This window comes from Aptenodytes forsteri, unplaced genomic scaffold (genome assembly GCF_000699145.1).
Source record: "Aptenodytes forsteri isolate BGI_AS27 unplaced genomic scaffold, ASM69914v1 Scaffold118, whole genome shotgun sequence".
NCBI lineage: Eukaryota > Metazoa > Chordata > Aves > Sphenisciformes > Spheniscidae > Aptenodytes > Aptenodytes forsteri.
Window position 1 is genome coordinate 2149517 of NW_008795859.1, and position 14788 is coordinate 2164304.

The window sequence follows — 14788 nt, forward strand, 5'->3', positions numbered from 1 at the left end:
AAATAAATCTAGATAGTGATCAAGGTTATACCCTGTGAAGTCAGTAGGTCCCTGCTCTTATGAAAGCAGTTGTTTAGGCATGGTTATGTCCTGAGTTTAGTGTCGTATCAACAATAAATTATTTAGGCGTGTACATTTTTGTAAAAAAAATGTAGTAGTACAAGAAATAAAGTATAGGCTATATATGCAGATTTTTTTTGCTCCTAAGAGGAAAACAAGAAATTCGTTTGATGAAATAAAAATATTAATATTTAATATCAGAATAATTTAATTGATACCACTTTGATTTCCACACCAAAGATCTTGGTTACAAATATCAAACTGGGAGTTGTGTTCCTAGTCAGTTCTGAGGTGATAATTCAGCTCACAGTGTACGTGGGAAGCTTTGCTGCATTTGCAGAGGTGGTAGATTTCTAGTGAGACATTAAAATGTGGTCCCTCCTGCCCAGCTCCGTCGTGGGCTGAGGAAGACTGGAGTTATTCCGGAAGAAAGAAGTGGGAATTCTCTCTCAGTAAGTCCAAGTGTGTTTCTCAGGGTATAGCTGTAGTGCCGAGTACATAATGGCTATTGCATACATAGAGTAACCCCGCTTACCATTCTGAAAACAGTATTGAAGCTGTTTGTTTTGCACAAGATAAATGACCTTTCCACGAAGGGGAAAAGATGGTGTGATAGCGTTGCTTCTCATAACACAGAAATCAACAAACTAAACTGCTGGAAAAGAGGAATTCCCGCGCATTTTTAGTTTGTTGACTTGACTTTGTTAGCAACACTACTTTCCCTAGGGTCTGTTTTCTTTCTTCTAGTTCTTGAGGCCTTCTCAGGAACTAATGGCTTTTTTCCTCTCTGGTAGCTAAACCAAGTAGCTTTCCTTTCGGTCTGAGCTGAGAGCAGAGGGTGAGGAGGATCTATCAGTGCGGTGTTTCTAGAGGTAAATAGCAGCAGAATAACTGGGGCCCCTTTTCCTAGGTTTGTATTTCACTTTGTTCTGACCTTCTCATCAGTCAGTGATATGGTCAGCAGGCTTTTTAGCCTGAGAACCAAAAACTCTGCTTTCACCTACATCCTTTCCCATCTCTGTTTCAGCAACATCAGCTGTACTATTGTATCTCCATACTCAAACTTTTCTCTGCTTGTGCAGCATATGAAAGAGACAGAGATTGTGAATTTCTTGTTTTTCTTGACATTTCATGGCAATTCCATATTCTCACAAATGTGGAGACACATCCCCCCAAAAAAAACCAAAAAACCCAACTCTAGCAAGTAGTTTTAAAAAGTACCTAGGATACTTACCTTTTAGTCATCTAGATCATGAAAAATATTCTGAAATACCTATTCCCACCCTCATCTGACACATAACTTCCAAATCTTACTGTAGTCCGTGGCACAGGTGTCTCGGAGGAGTAATTGCACTAAACTGCCTGTTGTCAGCGGAATACTGTGTAATGTAATTTAAACAGATGCTTTATTTTATTCTGTTGCATTTTTCTAGCTGTGTATTGTTCTTATCTTTATGTACCTGTGTTTATTTATAAATTATCTGTTAAGGAGGCTAAATTACTCTCCCTAGCAAGAGCCAAGTCATCATAAGCATGGTAATATGCAGTGTGTATCAGGCTTGTGTAGAGCAAAACTTATAAATGAGGTTGCTTTTCTCAACAGAATTTTTGACATTACTCAGGAATTTCTTCTTGTTTTTTCTATTGTATTATTATTTTCAGCATTCTCAGTCTATATACTGTCTTGAGATTAAACGCTTGTTCTTACAAGAAAAAAGTCTGCTATTTACAGAGAGTCAATTTATGAGTGTTCCAGCAATGTAAAAGACTTGTAAAGTAGGCATACATTCTGCTCATTTTAAGGCCTTTTTAGATGCCAGATTAAAGTTATTTTAAGGGAGAATTTCCAAGGATATAACATATCTACGCATGAGCTAGGCCAAATTATGATCTTTGTACAGATAAAGGATTCACACAGAGATAATTTCTGTCTGTAGATGAAGTAATTTACACGAAACAATGACTTAAGCAATCTGTGAGTAGGGCCAACTTCAGGATGCTTGCTCCACTGCTCCAGCCAGGGAAGTTCCAAGGGATACAAGCTTCGAAAAAGCTCTGAGCAAGTCAGCATAGCTGTGACATGCTTTGCTGCCGCTCATCTTGCATGCACGTAAGCAACCAAAGTTTAGCTCTTAACTTTTAAAATTTCAGAAGAATGTAATTCACCACACAAAAAAAGTAACATAGAATCCAATATTTTGGTGTGTATAAGACACGCGTAGGGTTTATGGCTTTCTATATCAATGCTGCATGTTGAATTTTGCATCTGATTCAGCTAGAGCTTCATGTAAGAAGAGGTTTACTTGTTTATTGATGAAAAGAATCTGTCAAGGAGTTAATAGTTATAAGTTAGAGATACAGATGGATAATAATATATTTTATATTGTTTAACATCCAGATTAAAAATCTAAATCAAGTAACTACCTGTTTCTTTGAGTGTTGAAAAGAAGACTCAAATGTTGTGCTGTTGTTATTGTAATCTGCTGCTAAATACTTTAATGTGTTGGTGAAATCAAACTTAATTATCTGCTACATTACTTTTATAGGCACACGCTGATTTAATTTGTTTTTAAGGTTTAATGAAGAAACTAGAAGAGGAGATAAATTTCAATTCATACCTGGTTACTGAAAAAATACCTAGAGAGCTTGACAGTAAGAAGAATTCAACATATTTCTTACAAAAGGTGGTTGCAGAGCCAGCTATGAGTCAATCTGATCTCAATGTACTTGAAATCAAGGTAAGTTGACCAAGGTCACACTTAATTTGTGTTCTGTAGCATAGTCTAAGGTTCTTGTACACTGTAGTTTTCTTATCCCTTCTTTATGTCCTTGAGAAAATGTTTTATTCCCAAAGGAACATCCCTTCAGTTGTAAAAGAAAAGATGTGTTAATCACTAAATGCAATCTCTCGGATAAGTTTAAAAAAAAAACCAAAACACAAAACAAACAAAAACAAACAAACAAACCCCAAACCCAACCCTATCCTTAAATGCTATTTAGAAAATTGTGTTGGCAGTTTGCAGTGGTATGAGCAGAGATGCTAATTTAGCACAAAAGGTTTGATTTTTCTTCTCTTCAGTTTTCACTTGTTTTAAACTCTCGCTGACATCAAGGGAGTTTATACCAACATATAGAGAGTGTTTATGGACTGATGAACAACCTTCTCTGAGTGATACATCTTCAGCAACATTGTGTCTTAATCAATGTGCAATGGCTGAGAACTCCTTAGTGTTTGGAATAGGTCTGTATTGTTTGGTTTAGTTGGTAAGACCAAAGGAAATTTGGGCATCAAATAGTTGATTTACCTTTCCAGATTTTTTCAGAAGTTAAAAGCAAATGGTGTTAGAATGAGCAACAATCCTTATTTGTAGTATATATCCAAAACGTGGAGAGGGATTTGTTGCCATGGAAGTACATTTATATATTTTACTCAATGAAGTTTTCATATTTGCATAATCCTAAATGAAAGATTAAATATGTAATATTATGTTCTAGAAGAATTTAGAGGAATGCTAATTATTAGTATTTCTATTGATGATGATCAAAATTTACAACAATGTTAGCTAGGGTAGAAAGACTAGTCCTACATACTACTAGGTACACTCTTCAGTCTAAATGTCATCCTCTCTTATCGGTTGGTTTTTAATATTCCCAGGATCTCCAACTGAGGCTTTGCTGTGAAATGTAGATAATGAGGAAACAGAGTATTTGTAATAGATCGGAGAATGATTTGCCCATGGGCGTGAGGGCTGCCATCCACCATTCTTCCTGTGTCTTGAAGCAGAGAGAGGTTCAGCAACTACATCAACATCATAGCAGCCTGTGCATTCACACATAGAACATGCCAAAGTAATGTAATAAAGAAATGCCTACAGGTTTCTTGGATCAGATGAGAATCAGCAGTCAAATGTCATGAAGAATACATTCTAGTTTAAGGTTAAGACTAGTTTTTGTAAAGGTAAAATCAGTGACAACCCAATGCCCTTTTGGATCCCGATCGTTATACTTTTAAGGATGACAGCATTATTAAACTGTAGATTAGGTCTGAAATACTAAACTAGCTCTGTGGTTCAGCCTCAGCTTTCCTAGTTTATTTCTTCTAATCAAAACAGTATTTGTGGTTGCAGTTATTTTTTTTAAGCATAATTGAAGCCCTGTTTTGCACCTTTCTTTTGCAAGAGTATTGTTGGGTTTTTGGCAGCATTTTAAAAAGCTTCAAGTTTTTTTTTTTTCCTCTTTCTCCATGAGGTAACCTTTTAATTTGTTATAGTTTGGAAGTGTGTTCTTCTTAATAGATAATAAAACCATGTCATATACTTGGCTGTTATCACAGCATGGCCTTAGACAGCTTTTTTTTTTTAAAGTCATCCTTCTATTATCTCAGTGTCTTAAAAAGGAGCTGAATTGCACTAAGCATGCTACTATCATGCATTTTTTAATATATAAACCAGGAATTTATTCACAGAAGGGAATTCTTATGCTGTCTTCAAATTCAGGCCTGTTCTAGCTTTTGTAAAGGAACAGAATTTACAGGAGATTTTTTTTTTCAGGTGTTGGAGTATTTTTAGTCCTATTGAGCACTTTATTTGAAATACTTCGCTTTCAAAGTACACGGATATTGCTCATAGAAATGTTAGAGTAATGCCCAGCACTGTACCTGCGTTATGTTTTGACTTCATTGGATTTCAGCATGTATTTACACTGCTTGCTTATCAGCACTCATCTAGTTAGCAGAGAATTAAAGGAAGGTTGCTAGGGCTGTGGTTTCCATGGCTGATGAGAGTCCCGGTGTAGCATTAAGTCAGGACTGGAAAAGCTGCAGTCAGTACACTGGTGTAGCTGTTTATGAGTTTCCAGATGCAGCAGGCTCTAAAGCTTCAGCTAGAATGGAGATCAACAATGGACAAACAAGTGCATTTTGTGGCAGTAGAAAGACAGTACCACAGAGCTGGAATACGATGGTCTGTGACTCTTCAAAGTATTGATGAAATTTGATATCACTTAAGTCTTTATTTGTTCCCCTTTAAACTTCTGATAAATGGTTGAGTGAAAAGGAATTTTAGTTACTATTGATAAAATTACATTTCTCACTTAGTATGTGACAACATCAGTCTTTTTTCTGTCTGTACCAATTCACATGCATTTTCTCTCCACATAACAGCAGTTTACTTCATTTTCAGGGCCAACGTCATGCTTTGTCCTTATCATAAAGGCACAGAACTGGAAATCCAAAAACATAGCCTCTTCCTGGCCAACATTTAATGACTCATTGAGTTTTTTGGGTTTGTTTCTCTGTTTTAAAAATGGAACTAGCTGGATTGTAAATTTGGTTTGCAAAGCATTTAATTCTTGGAGAAGACAAAGCAATAAAGCTCCATTTCCTTAGTTTTCTACTCTGTCTTGCAGATAAATGAAGTAAACGCACAAATTAATCAGCTTATTGAGAAAAGAATGATGAAGTATGAACCAATTGATAGCAAATTTTCCATGTATCGCCAACAGGTAAGAAGGAACAAAACCTTTTTTAAGCAGAAGCAGTAGAGCAATTTCAGTCACTGATTGTTTTATATACTGATTTTTTTCTTTATTTAGCGTAAATCAGTAGAAATACCTAATAATGGAGGACAGAAAGAAAATAAATAGCTGTTGAACATACGTATGTTTAGGGCTGAGTCAAACAATTGCTTTCAGTCATGTTAGTGAGTTTGAATTGACTGCTGTCCTTAAGCTGTTAGGTGTTGCCCTTCAGCTGTATCACAGTAATTGTGGAAGGATCATTTTGGAGGAGCTATTTTGGTAAAGCTCCAGCTGTGGACAGATTCTTAAAAGGCAGCATGTGGGCTGAGTGCTGCAGTCAGACCTGGAGGCCAGGCTTGCTTTCAGTTACATCCCTTGCTTGTGTTTGACCACATGCTATTTTTCCCGTTACATCTATTAAGAAGGTATTCTTTGCTTTTTCACCCTGAGGCTATAAAATAGTCTTTCTATAAGATAGGCTGTCTGGTCTAGTCTTAAATTCACAGTTAAATTCACAAGTTATAAAAAGAATTTATGAACTCTGAGATTTTCAGAGCTTATGCAGAAACGTAAGTGATTTCTTTTCCAGGCAACCTGTACCGCTGCTAATTTTATTGAAGATTTTCATGATGATGCTTATGCTGACGGTTTAAAAAATAAAAAGGCTTAAGTAAAATGTATCAGTGGGAGGAAAGAAATTGTGATAAAATGTATACTGCAGTTCAATCACATGTGCAATATGAAACGCACCATTTTGTTTTGTAAGAGATGCTCATCTTCCCGAAAGAAAAGCCTGCTACATAATGTGCTGGTACCAAAGACCAACTGGCTTGTGGTAGAATTATGTTCAGTGGCGGAACCACTCCAGGAGTTCAGGTTGCTGCTGTGAGTTGAAAGCATGTGGTGGTCTTTGCTTTGTTCTGCTAGGGACTGGCTTCTGTTTCACAAAATAATCATACATATTGTACCACAATTTGTCACTGCAGATATCTCATGAAGCAAAGAGCTGAGATACTACCCCAGCAGAGTTCTGTTAGATATATGTTTAGAAATAAAGCTGATCCTTTTAACCTAGACAGTGTGTATTTTGCTTCATTTTCTCTTAAGTTTTCCCTTTCATATGAAGAAACCAACCATGCCTCCAAATTCATGTGCATGCATCTAAATTAATGTGTTGTTTGATTTTAAAATATTTTTACATAGTATACTTTGGCAAGATAAAAATGGGTTTTTTTCTCCCTGAGCTAAGGTATAGTTACGTTCCCAAATCTGTTAGCTTCTGGTCAAATGTGAGGTACTCCTTAAATATTCTGCCTTGCATATTATTTTTTAAATGCTTTATCTTCTAGACTCAAAAAAAAAAAAAGAATAATCTGTAATCTACACTGTTTCTGTACTGTATTGCTTTATTCATCGTCTTCTAGCTATTTGGCAAGATTTAGTGGCTCGGTTCAGTTACGTTCCCAAATCTGTTAGCTTCTGGTCAAATGTGAGGTACTCCTTAAATATTCTGCCTTGCATATTATTTTTTAAATGCTTTATCTTCTAGACTCAAAAAAAAAAAAAGAATAATCTGTAATCTACACTGTTTCTGTACTGTATTGCTTTATTCATCGTCTTCTAGCTATTTGGCAAGATTTAGTGGCTCGGTTCTCTGGGCTGCTAGTATAACATATTTCTGTAGGTTGGAGTAGGTTGGAGTTATAAAAATCTGTATTATGACATTTGTGAAATCTTGGATAACTTTACAGTTAAGCCCTGTTGGTGTATCTTACATATGCACAAAAAGGGACTAAGTGGAAGAAATGGAGCAGCTAAAATGCCTACCTTTTTCTTCAATGAAAATGAAAAAATGAGGTGAAGAAATGTAAATGTAAAATGTAAAATACGTGAATCCGGGAGAAAAGGCTATGCTTGAAATCTTGGCCATACTGAAGAAAGTTGGGAGTCTGCAATCAACTTCAATGAAGTTGTGGTTTAACCCACTGTATGTAATGTGTAATCAATGCTTTCTTCTTTGCAAAGAGACGTGCTCACATTTCCTAATGAAAATCCGTTTCTGACAGTTAAAATGTGGTTTCAGTGGCGCAATGCCTGAACCTTAATGGATACATTTTACTAATGATTAAACAAGGCAATTTTTACTTTACTTGTCCATACGCATTTTTAATGATCATGCAGGCTTCTATAATTTCCCGGAAAAAGGAAGCCAAGGCAGAAGAACTTCAGGCTGCTAAGGAAGAGATGTCCAGCACTGAAAGGCAGATGCTACAGAAGACCAATCAGGCCCATGAGTTAGAAGGCTCTGAAGTTCTGAAAGGGGATGAGGTATGCAATATAACAGTGGATATAAGGAAGAGGGGATTTCCAAGAGATGGATCAATTTTTGTTAACTCACAATTTCCTTTTAACTTTACATTGCAATAACTGCTTCTACAGTATCTTACCCATTTTTATAGTATGTTGTCAAAGTACGTGGCCTCAGCATTGCAACAGATTGGTCTCTGTTTTTTTTAATGCACATTTTTTGTCATCAAATTCCAAAATTAACATATTTAAAGACTTTTTTTTTTCAGTGTGCAGGTAGTACAATGCTGTCTGGTGCTTTCAAATGCTTTCCAATATTTATACTGCAGCAGTGCTTGATTTGTAGCTATTTTCAAATTATCAATTTCAATTATTCACATTGTACCTAATAAATTGAAAGCTATATGAGGACTTAATGTTGGGCTGTCTTAACATTCCAGACTCTGAGTTAAAATAATGTCAGTATCGTCACAATGGTATGATGGTAAATAACTAATTATAAAAGTCAACAAGACTAATGAAGGGATTAGGAGTTCAAGTGATAAGTCACGTAGATTAATTTTATTATTTGATGTATAATAAAAATCTGCGTTACTATCCATTCTCTATGTGATATATGATCATAAAGCATAATACCAGCAATTATCAGCAATGCAGTTAGTCCTGTCGTATTTATTACCCACAAAAGTTTTTACTTAAAAAAAAATTTTCCCAGACCCCCCTGAAGTTTATCTGCAATACAGACTTTGACTAGCACAATCAGCGTAGCTCAGGCGAAGTTATATTTGAAGCTGTACTTATCAAAGCAGCTTTTTCTTCTTCCAAAGTTTCCAAAGAATAAGGCTGCTGCAGCTGGGTAGCGGCTTGTCAGCAAAATGAATTGACTTTTCTTAAGACAGTAATTTTTCTCAACTTGGAAAAAGCCTGCTAAGTGTACTTACAGGCAAAATCACAAAAGCAAAGAGTATTTTAGCTGCATCATTCTCTGAATTAATATCTTTTCATTCCCGCCATACTGTGTTAATTTGCACTGCCATCGTTTATCATGAGTAACACTCTTCGCTTTCTTTTTTTTTGTCTGTTTCTGTGCTTTTTTTACATACTACTCGATACAGGGAACGCCCTTTGTGGAAGGAACTCCCTTCCTGATCCCATAGGACACGCCTGCTCCACAAAAATCAGTTTTCTTTTAAAGGTGTTTTAAAGAGTGAGTCAAGTATGGAAACATGTATGTGTACACTCATGCATAAAGGCTTCCTGTGTAATATGGAATCTATGCATATTTGCATTGTGCCTTCTTGCCTTTCTTCCCTTCTGTAAATCAAGATGAAAACTACAGGTGGAAGCAATGGCAGAGAGGCTTTGAAGAATTAAGATGCTGACTTCTCTTGCCATGACGTGCTATACACAGTCCATAGGTGTTCCACAGGTAGCAATAATAAGATGACCACTGCATTCGATTTATCTCCATTACAAGGTTTTCAGCCCCAGCAGGCATGTTGCTGAAGTCTTTGACAACTTTTTAAGTAAAAATAAAAACAGAAAGCAGACAATCTGTGTTTCATGATGTGATGGGAAAAAAGTGTTTAATTAATCAACAAGAACGCATTACCAAGACAGCAACATATGTTTTACATTATCTGTAAATGCACTGTAAGGTAAGAAATAATTCGTGTTGTGCCTGTTCTTGAGGGGGACAACATACTCTGATCCATAGAAATTCAAGGAGAGTCGGGTAGGAGGGAAACACGGTTACAGAACCTCATAAGAGGCTTAATAATGAAAAATTCAAGTTAATTGTCTTACACAAGGAAGAGGCTCAAGACAGAAAAAAGACAAGACCTGTTTTGAACATAACCTGCATTCCTTTTGTTAAAGTATGTTCTGCTTTTGACTTTTAAAATCTTGTCAAGTCCTCATTTTGAGGAGTGAAGAATAAATGACTGAGCACTTTGGACAAAACCATCAGCTTAAAATGAGAAGGATTTGTCTTTTCGTAAGAAGCATTTCCTGTTTTGTAAAAGACTTTCTGCACATTGGCCCAAGGAAGCCAATATTAGACAATCCGTGCCCTGTTCTTGTTTATTACTTCATTAGGTATACTGCAGTGGTACTCCCGGGCACCAGTGTAAAGCAGTAAAAAGAGTGTTTCCTATGGCTAAAAACTAGGAAAGGATTTGAATTCTTGATGATTTTGATAGCTTCTTTTTCAAAGGTCGCAGTTTCCTCATCTGGAAAATGGAGACAGTGATATTAACTCTTTTGTAAATGTCTGCTGCCAAAAATGCTGCATAGGACCTTGGTACTATAGTTTTCGCATCTCCTTGAAGTACATTGCAAATGCATATTATAGAAACAGTCCTGCTTCAGTCTAGGTTGTGACAAGACAAGACTGATAGAGGAGACAAGTTGGCAGGGAGGAGGTGATGAAGCCAAAATGAAGTGAACAGGTTACCTCTCATCAGTAAAAGTCTGGGTTCATCACTCACCAGACACCCTTTTACTATAGATTAGTTTCTGATATGTTACGCTTTTAAATTTGTATTTTCTGATTCAGTGCTCTGTTACTCCAGCTTTGAGCCAATACCGAAGGAAATCTTGATCAATGTAGTAGTGGTGAGTCACTGTTGCAATACTTATGTTCAGTGGGGACAGAAAGAGGTTGTACCTTCAACCTTCACTTTGCACTCTGACAACCGACAGCTTCCTTATGCTTTCTTGTTGCAGTTGCACACATTTTACATTTAGTTCCTCCATTTTCAAAAAGGAAGAAGGAGGGTTTTTGAACAAATAGCTTTGCTGTCTTAAGTTTAAAATGAGCTTTTAATCAGGCCATGTTTAACCTATCTAAGTGCTACAGTTAAATCAAAGAATTCTTTGTCTCCGATACCCAGTATTTCTCATCTTCTTTGTCTCACTTTGCTGTATCCTCTTATGTCATGGCACTCACAGGACTTGGCAATCGAAGAATCAGTGCCTTCCCAGCTTGTGCTCCCATACCAGTATTTGGATCTCCAGTTGAGGTCTTCTTAGCACTTCATTCACCAAAAGGTCAATCCTGGCTTATGTTTTTAGGTGTTAGTGTTTTGCTTTCTTCTGTAATCATAAAAAGGAATGTTGCGGCATTCCACTTGGTTTGAGAGGTTGTACGGCTAGATAGAACTTAGAGGAAACAGCAGGGAATAACCAATTCATTTACATCAAACACAAAAAAGTAGGAATAAATTGTCTGCTTTGGGGATTATGAAGTCTTTTAAGTACTTCAAACAAAGTACAATGAGCATGGGGCAAAGTTGGCAGGCTCCTAGCTGCAGCTGTCAGATCCTGAAAATTAGGGAATCAAATGTTGACACTTAGAAGGCTAGATGGTTCAATTACAAGTGATCCTAGGTAAAGCTCTGATATTTTTAGCTCTTTACGCAAGGCATTGTACTTTTCGGAGTTCAACATAGAGCCCCAAGAACCTAGACTTTCCCAAGGTATCAGAATAGAATAGTGTCATAGCTGTGCTTAGCTACAGCAGTTGAAATGAATGTTTTTGAGGATGTGGCATAGAAAGTCCTAGCAGTTTGTTAACAGATACGTGAGGTTTGCATATTCATTTACAGAAGGAGTTTAATTTTTTTCATGCAAGTGCTCATCCATGCCCACCTGCCCCCTGGTAAAACAATCTAAAAAATGTTTCAATTTGCAAACAGAGAAAACAGTCGGTCTTGGACCACAGATCTTGTCACTTTTCCTCTAAAAGTGTCGGGTCCATCTGAATCCACCAGAAACAGTTATCTAGGTCCAAACTAGGTGGAGGGATTTTTAAGAGAGTAGCGATAAAGGAGCTCACAACTCGAACATTAAATGGTTTAAGCCAGGACCCAGGATATATTATCCTATCAGTTTGCTGTCTTTCTCTTAACTTTTCACTAAGGTTCTAGGTACAGTTATATTCCTGTCTGTCAAAGGCTTCTTACATATGAAAATAGGAGAGTAGCTGGTAGTCAAGTTGTGAGAACAAAAGCGGCAAATCTGTAGGATTCTTACAGAAGCCAGAAGCTTTTTGCTGTAAGAAGTTAACCATCATTTAAGCCAAATGTATGCAGTGATTCAGAGAAATCTGAACTGAACTGAATGCTCTTTCAGCACCCACTGGCATGAATAAATCATCAGTTTTATTGATCTGCGCATTTTCAGTGATAACTGAAAATGGTTTTTCATTAAAAATATTCTGATAGATCCAAATTATTAGTAATGGCTACTTTAATACTTCTTTCCTGACCAGAAGCAAGCACTCCTAGAAGAGATATCCTACTTAATGCCAATGAAGAATTTTCCTGATTGATCTGTCTAATGAGCATGCTTTAGGATACTTTCATTTTGATAGATTGAGGTAATACTGCTCGTATCTTTTAGAAGTTTGTCCTTCTATGTATGAGTTATTAACTATACCCAAGAGTGGCTGTACTAGCTTAAATTTAGAGCCTCTTAAGAAAAAATACTGCAAATCTGTCATGATCAGGAACTTTTCCTAACTGAATTTTAATACTTTGGACAGTCTGTATCCCGTTAATTGGTCTAGTTAGAAAATTAAAACATCTGTTCCTCAATTCTTAATAAAAATAGAGATAGTCAGCTAAGATTTTCTGCAATTATTGTGCTTATGCAAATAATTTTACTAACAAAACTGTGTATTTGGAACCTTGTTTAGATTATGCATTTCAGAAAGAAATCTTTTTTTTTTTTTTACAATTAATACTTTATTTTCTGTAGTACTTTCGTATGAAGAATATTTTGATTACTACAACACAATCAAATTGATACAGTAATCTAGCAAATACTATTTTTAAAGATTTGACTCGAAAGTGAGGGATTAATCTGGGATTTGTTCTTTTCTGAAAACAAACTTACCCATGTTCTCCTTTAATGATAATCTTGGAATAAGAACCTTGTGAAAACTTCACACGGGGCAAATGTTAGTTTTAAAGAGGCGAAATGATGGGCTTACAGTGAAAGCGTAAGACTAAGCATTAGAGGAGCTGGGCTTTGATCCCAGTTCAGCAATGCACCGAAGCGTGTGGTCAACATGCTTATGTTCTTTCCTGGAGGGGGGTAACCTGCCAGACTCCATCTGGTCCTGGAGAAGCCATTTTAATAGCCGTGATTCGATTTTGTCATATTTAGAATTGTCATAATACTTAATTACCTCACAAAAGTGTGGTAAGACTTAATCCGTTGATAGCAATCACTTTCAGATTGTAATAAGTGGAGAAGCATAAAGTACTAGCGTTGCGGGATTCTTTCAATAAAAACGGAACGTAATACAGGAAATCTGCCCAGGGATGCTAGATACCTGCATGCTGCAGGACATCATATGAGAGATCAAAGTCCTGTTTTCATTCACTCTGTTTCATAATCGAGATTCCACGCTTGTTACGTTACAGTCACCCATAAAAATAGCCAAGCGAAAAAGCGTAATCTTTCTTTGCTTTCCTTTGGATAGTTTTTATATCTCAGGGGGCTCTGACTCGGCTAGCAAACATGGGTCTCCAGGCTTGTTTACTTTAACTGCTAACTCAGTGCCAGCATTTGGTTCTTGTCCAGTCATTTAAGCTTTGAAGCTTAAATAACTATTTGTGTTAAGTTGCTTGAGAAAGAAAAGCTCACTAGTGGACATAGCCTTGAATGGTACATCACTGCGGGCACTGACAGATCCATGGGAATTCTGTAGGTTGAGCCTGCTGAGTTTCTACGCAGGGAGCAGTTGACCTGGTCTATGGGAAAATGCTGCTGCTCAAAAATGGATTCCTTTTGGTTAGTTAACTTTAAAGTGATACGGCTAGGCCATGTTATTCTTTTGTGAACTATTCCAATTATTTAAAAGACCTTTTACTGCAGTAAAATACCATGTTTTATAGCATTTTAAGGGCTTGATTTTTCATCTCTACATACAGATGGGAGCATGAGATGCATAAAGCTTCAGAATTAATGCTTATACAAGTCAAAGCACTGGTATTTTAGAGGCAGCTTATTTTTAATTTTTGGAAACCTACGGAATGATTCTTACCTTTTAGGCTGCAGAAACCTAATTTTGCCGTAAGATCCCTACAAGCTGCTGATTTAAGTGGAGTCAAATCTAATAACTCGAGCTCTGAATTTGGCCCTGGATCTAAAGAAGCCTTCAGTTAGTGAGATTTTGAGGGGCTAATCTCTGCTGCGTTTGGAGTAGATGAAGTCTTTTGAAAATTCTGCCAAACTATTGATTGATTTTCTACAGATATTACCATTTTGCTACCGTTGTTTAGATCTTGTTTGCTGCAACAAAAGCGATGTGGAAGGTTAAGTTTCTTTTAAAAAGCCAGAGATTGCAATGGAAGATGGACATCCATCTCCTAAAATGAATAGGTTTCTCTTGCCAATGTGAGCAACTTGTAGTTCGTTTTGGATGAAATTTTTATTATACGGTCCTAACTTAATCAACTAATAATAGAACATTGCTGGAATCAGTTCTTTAATCAACAAGATCTTTTGACTTCCATTGTAAAATACATTATGCTTGGAATATTGAATATGCAAATACTCTACCTCCCACTCGAGCTATTTTCAAGACCTTAAAAGTAGCTATAGAAGTGAAGAGAATAATAGTTTGCTTTTCATCCTGGGATAAACTGACAGAAAATCGTTCAGAGTTGATAGCTGTGTGTGGTCACATACTAAGTAAGTTTAATCCTTTACATCATTCTTTACTATATTCCACTGGTCAAATGAAATATCTCTGCAACTACTCGATCAAGACAGATGACTGTGCTTCCCTTAAATTTTCCTCAGTTAGTTGGAGAGATTGCATTTATACTTTCATAATCTCTTGAAAATCACAGAAAACTTGGTATTGTCTAAGCAATAAAAAAAAAAAAGT

General features: G+C 36.5%; 1 protein-coding gene across 2 annotated transcripts in view; it reads left to right on the top strand.

The window, feature by feature from the left end:
- The window catches only part of IFT81 (intraflagellar transport 81), a 50880-nt gene that overhangs the window by 13307 nt on the left and 22785 nt on the right, over positions 1-14788 (top strand). For both annotated transcript variants that reach the window (XM_019473280.1, XM_009283902.1), the window contains exons 8-10: positions 2635-2798; positions 5467-5562; positions 7759-7905. In XM_019473280.1, coding sequence (XP_019328825.1) covers positions 2635-2798; positions 5467-5562; positions 7759-7905 — 407 coding nt within the window. The remainder of the gene's footprint in view (positions 1-2634; positions 2799-5466; positions 5563-7758; positions 7906-14788) is intronic.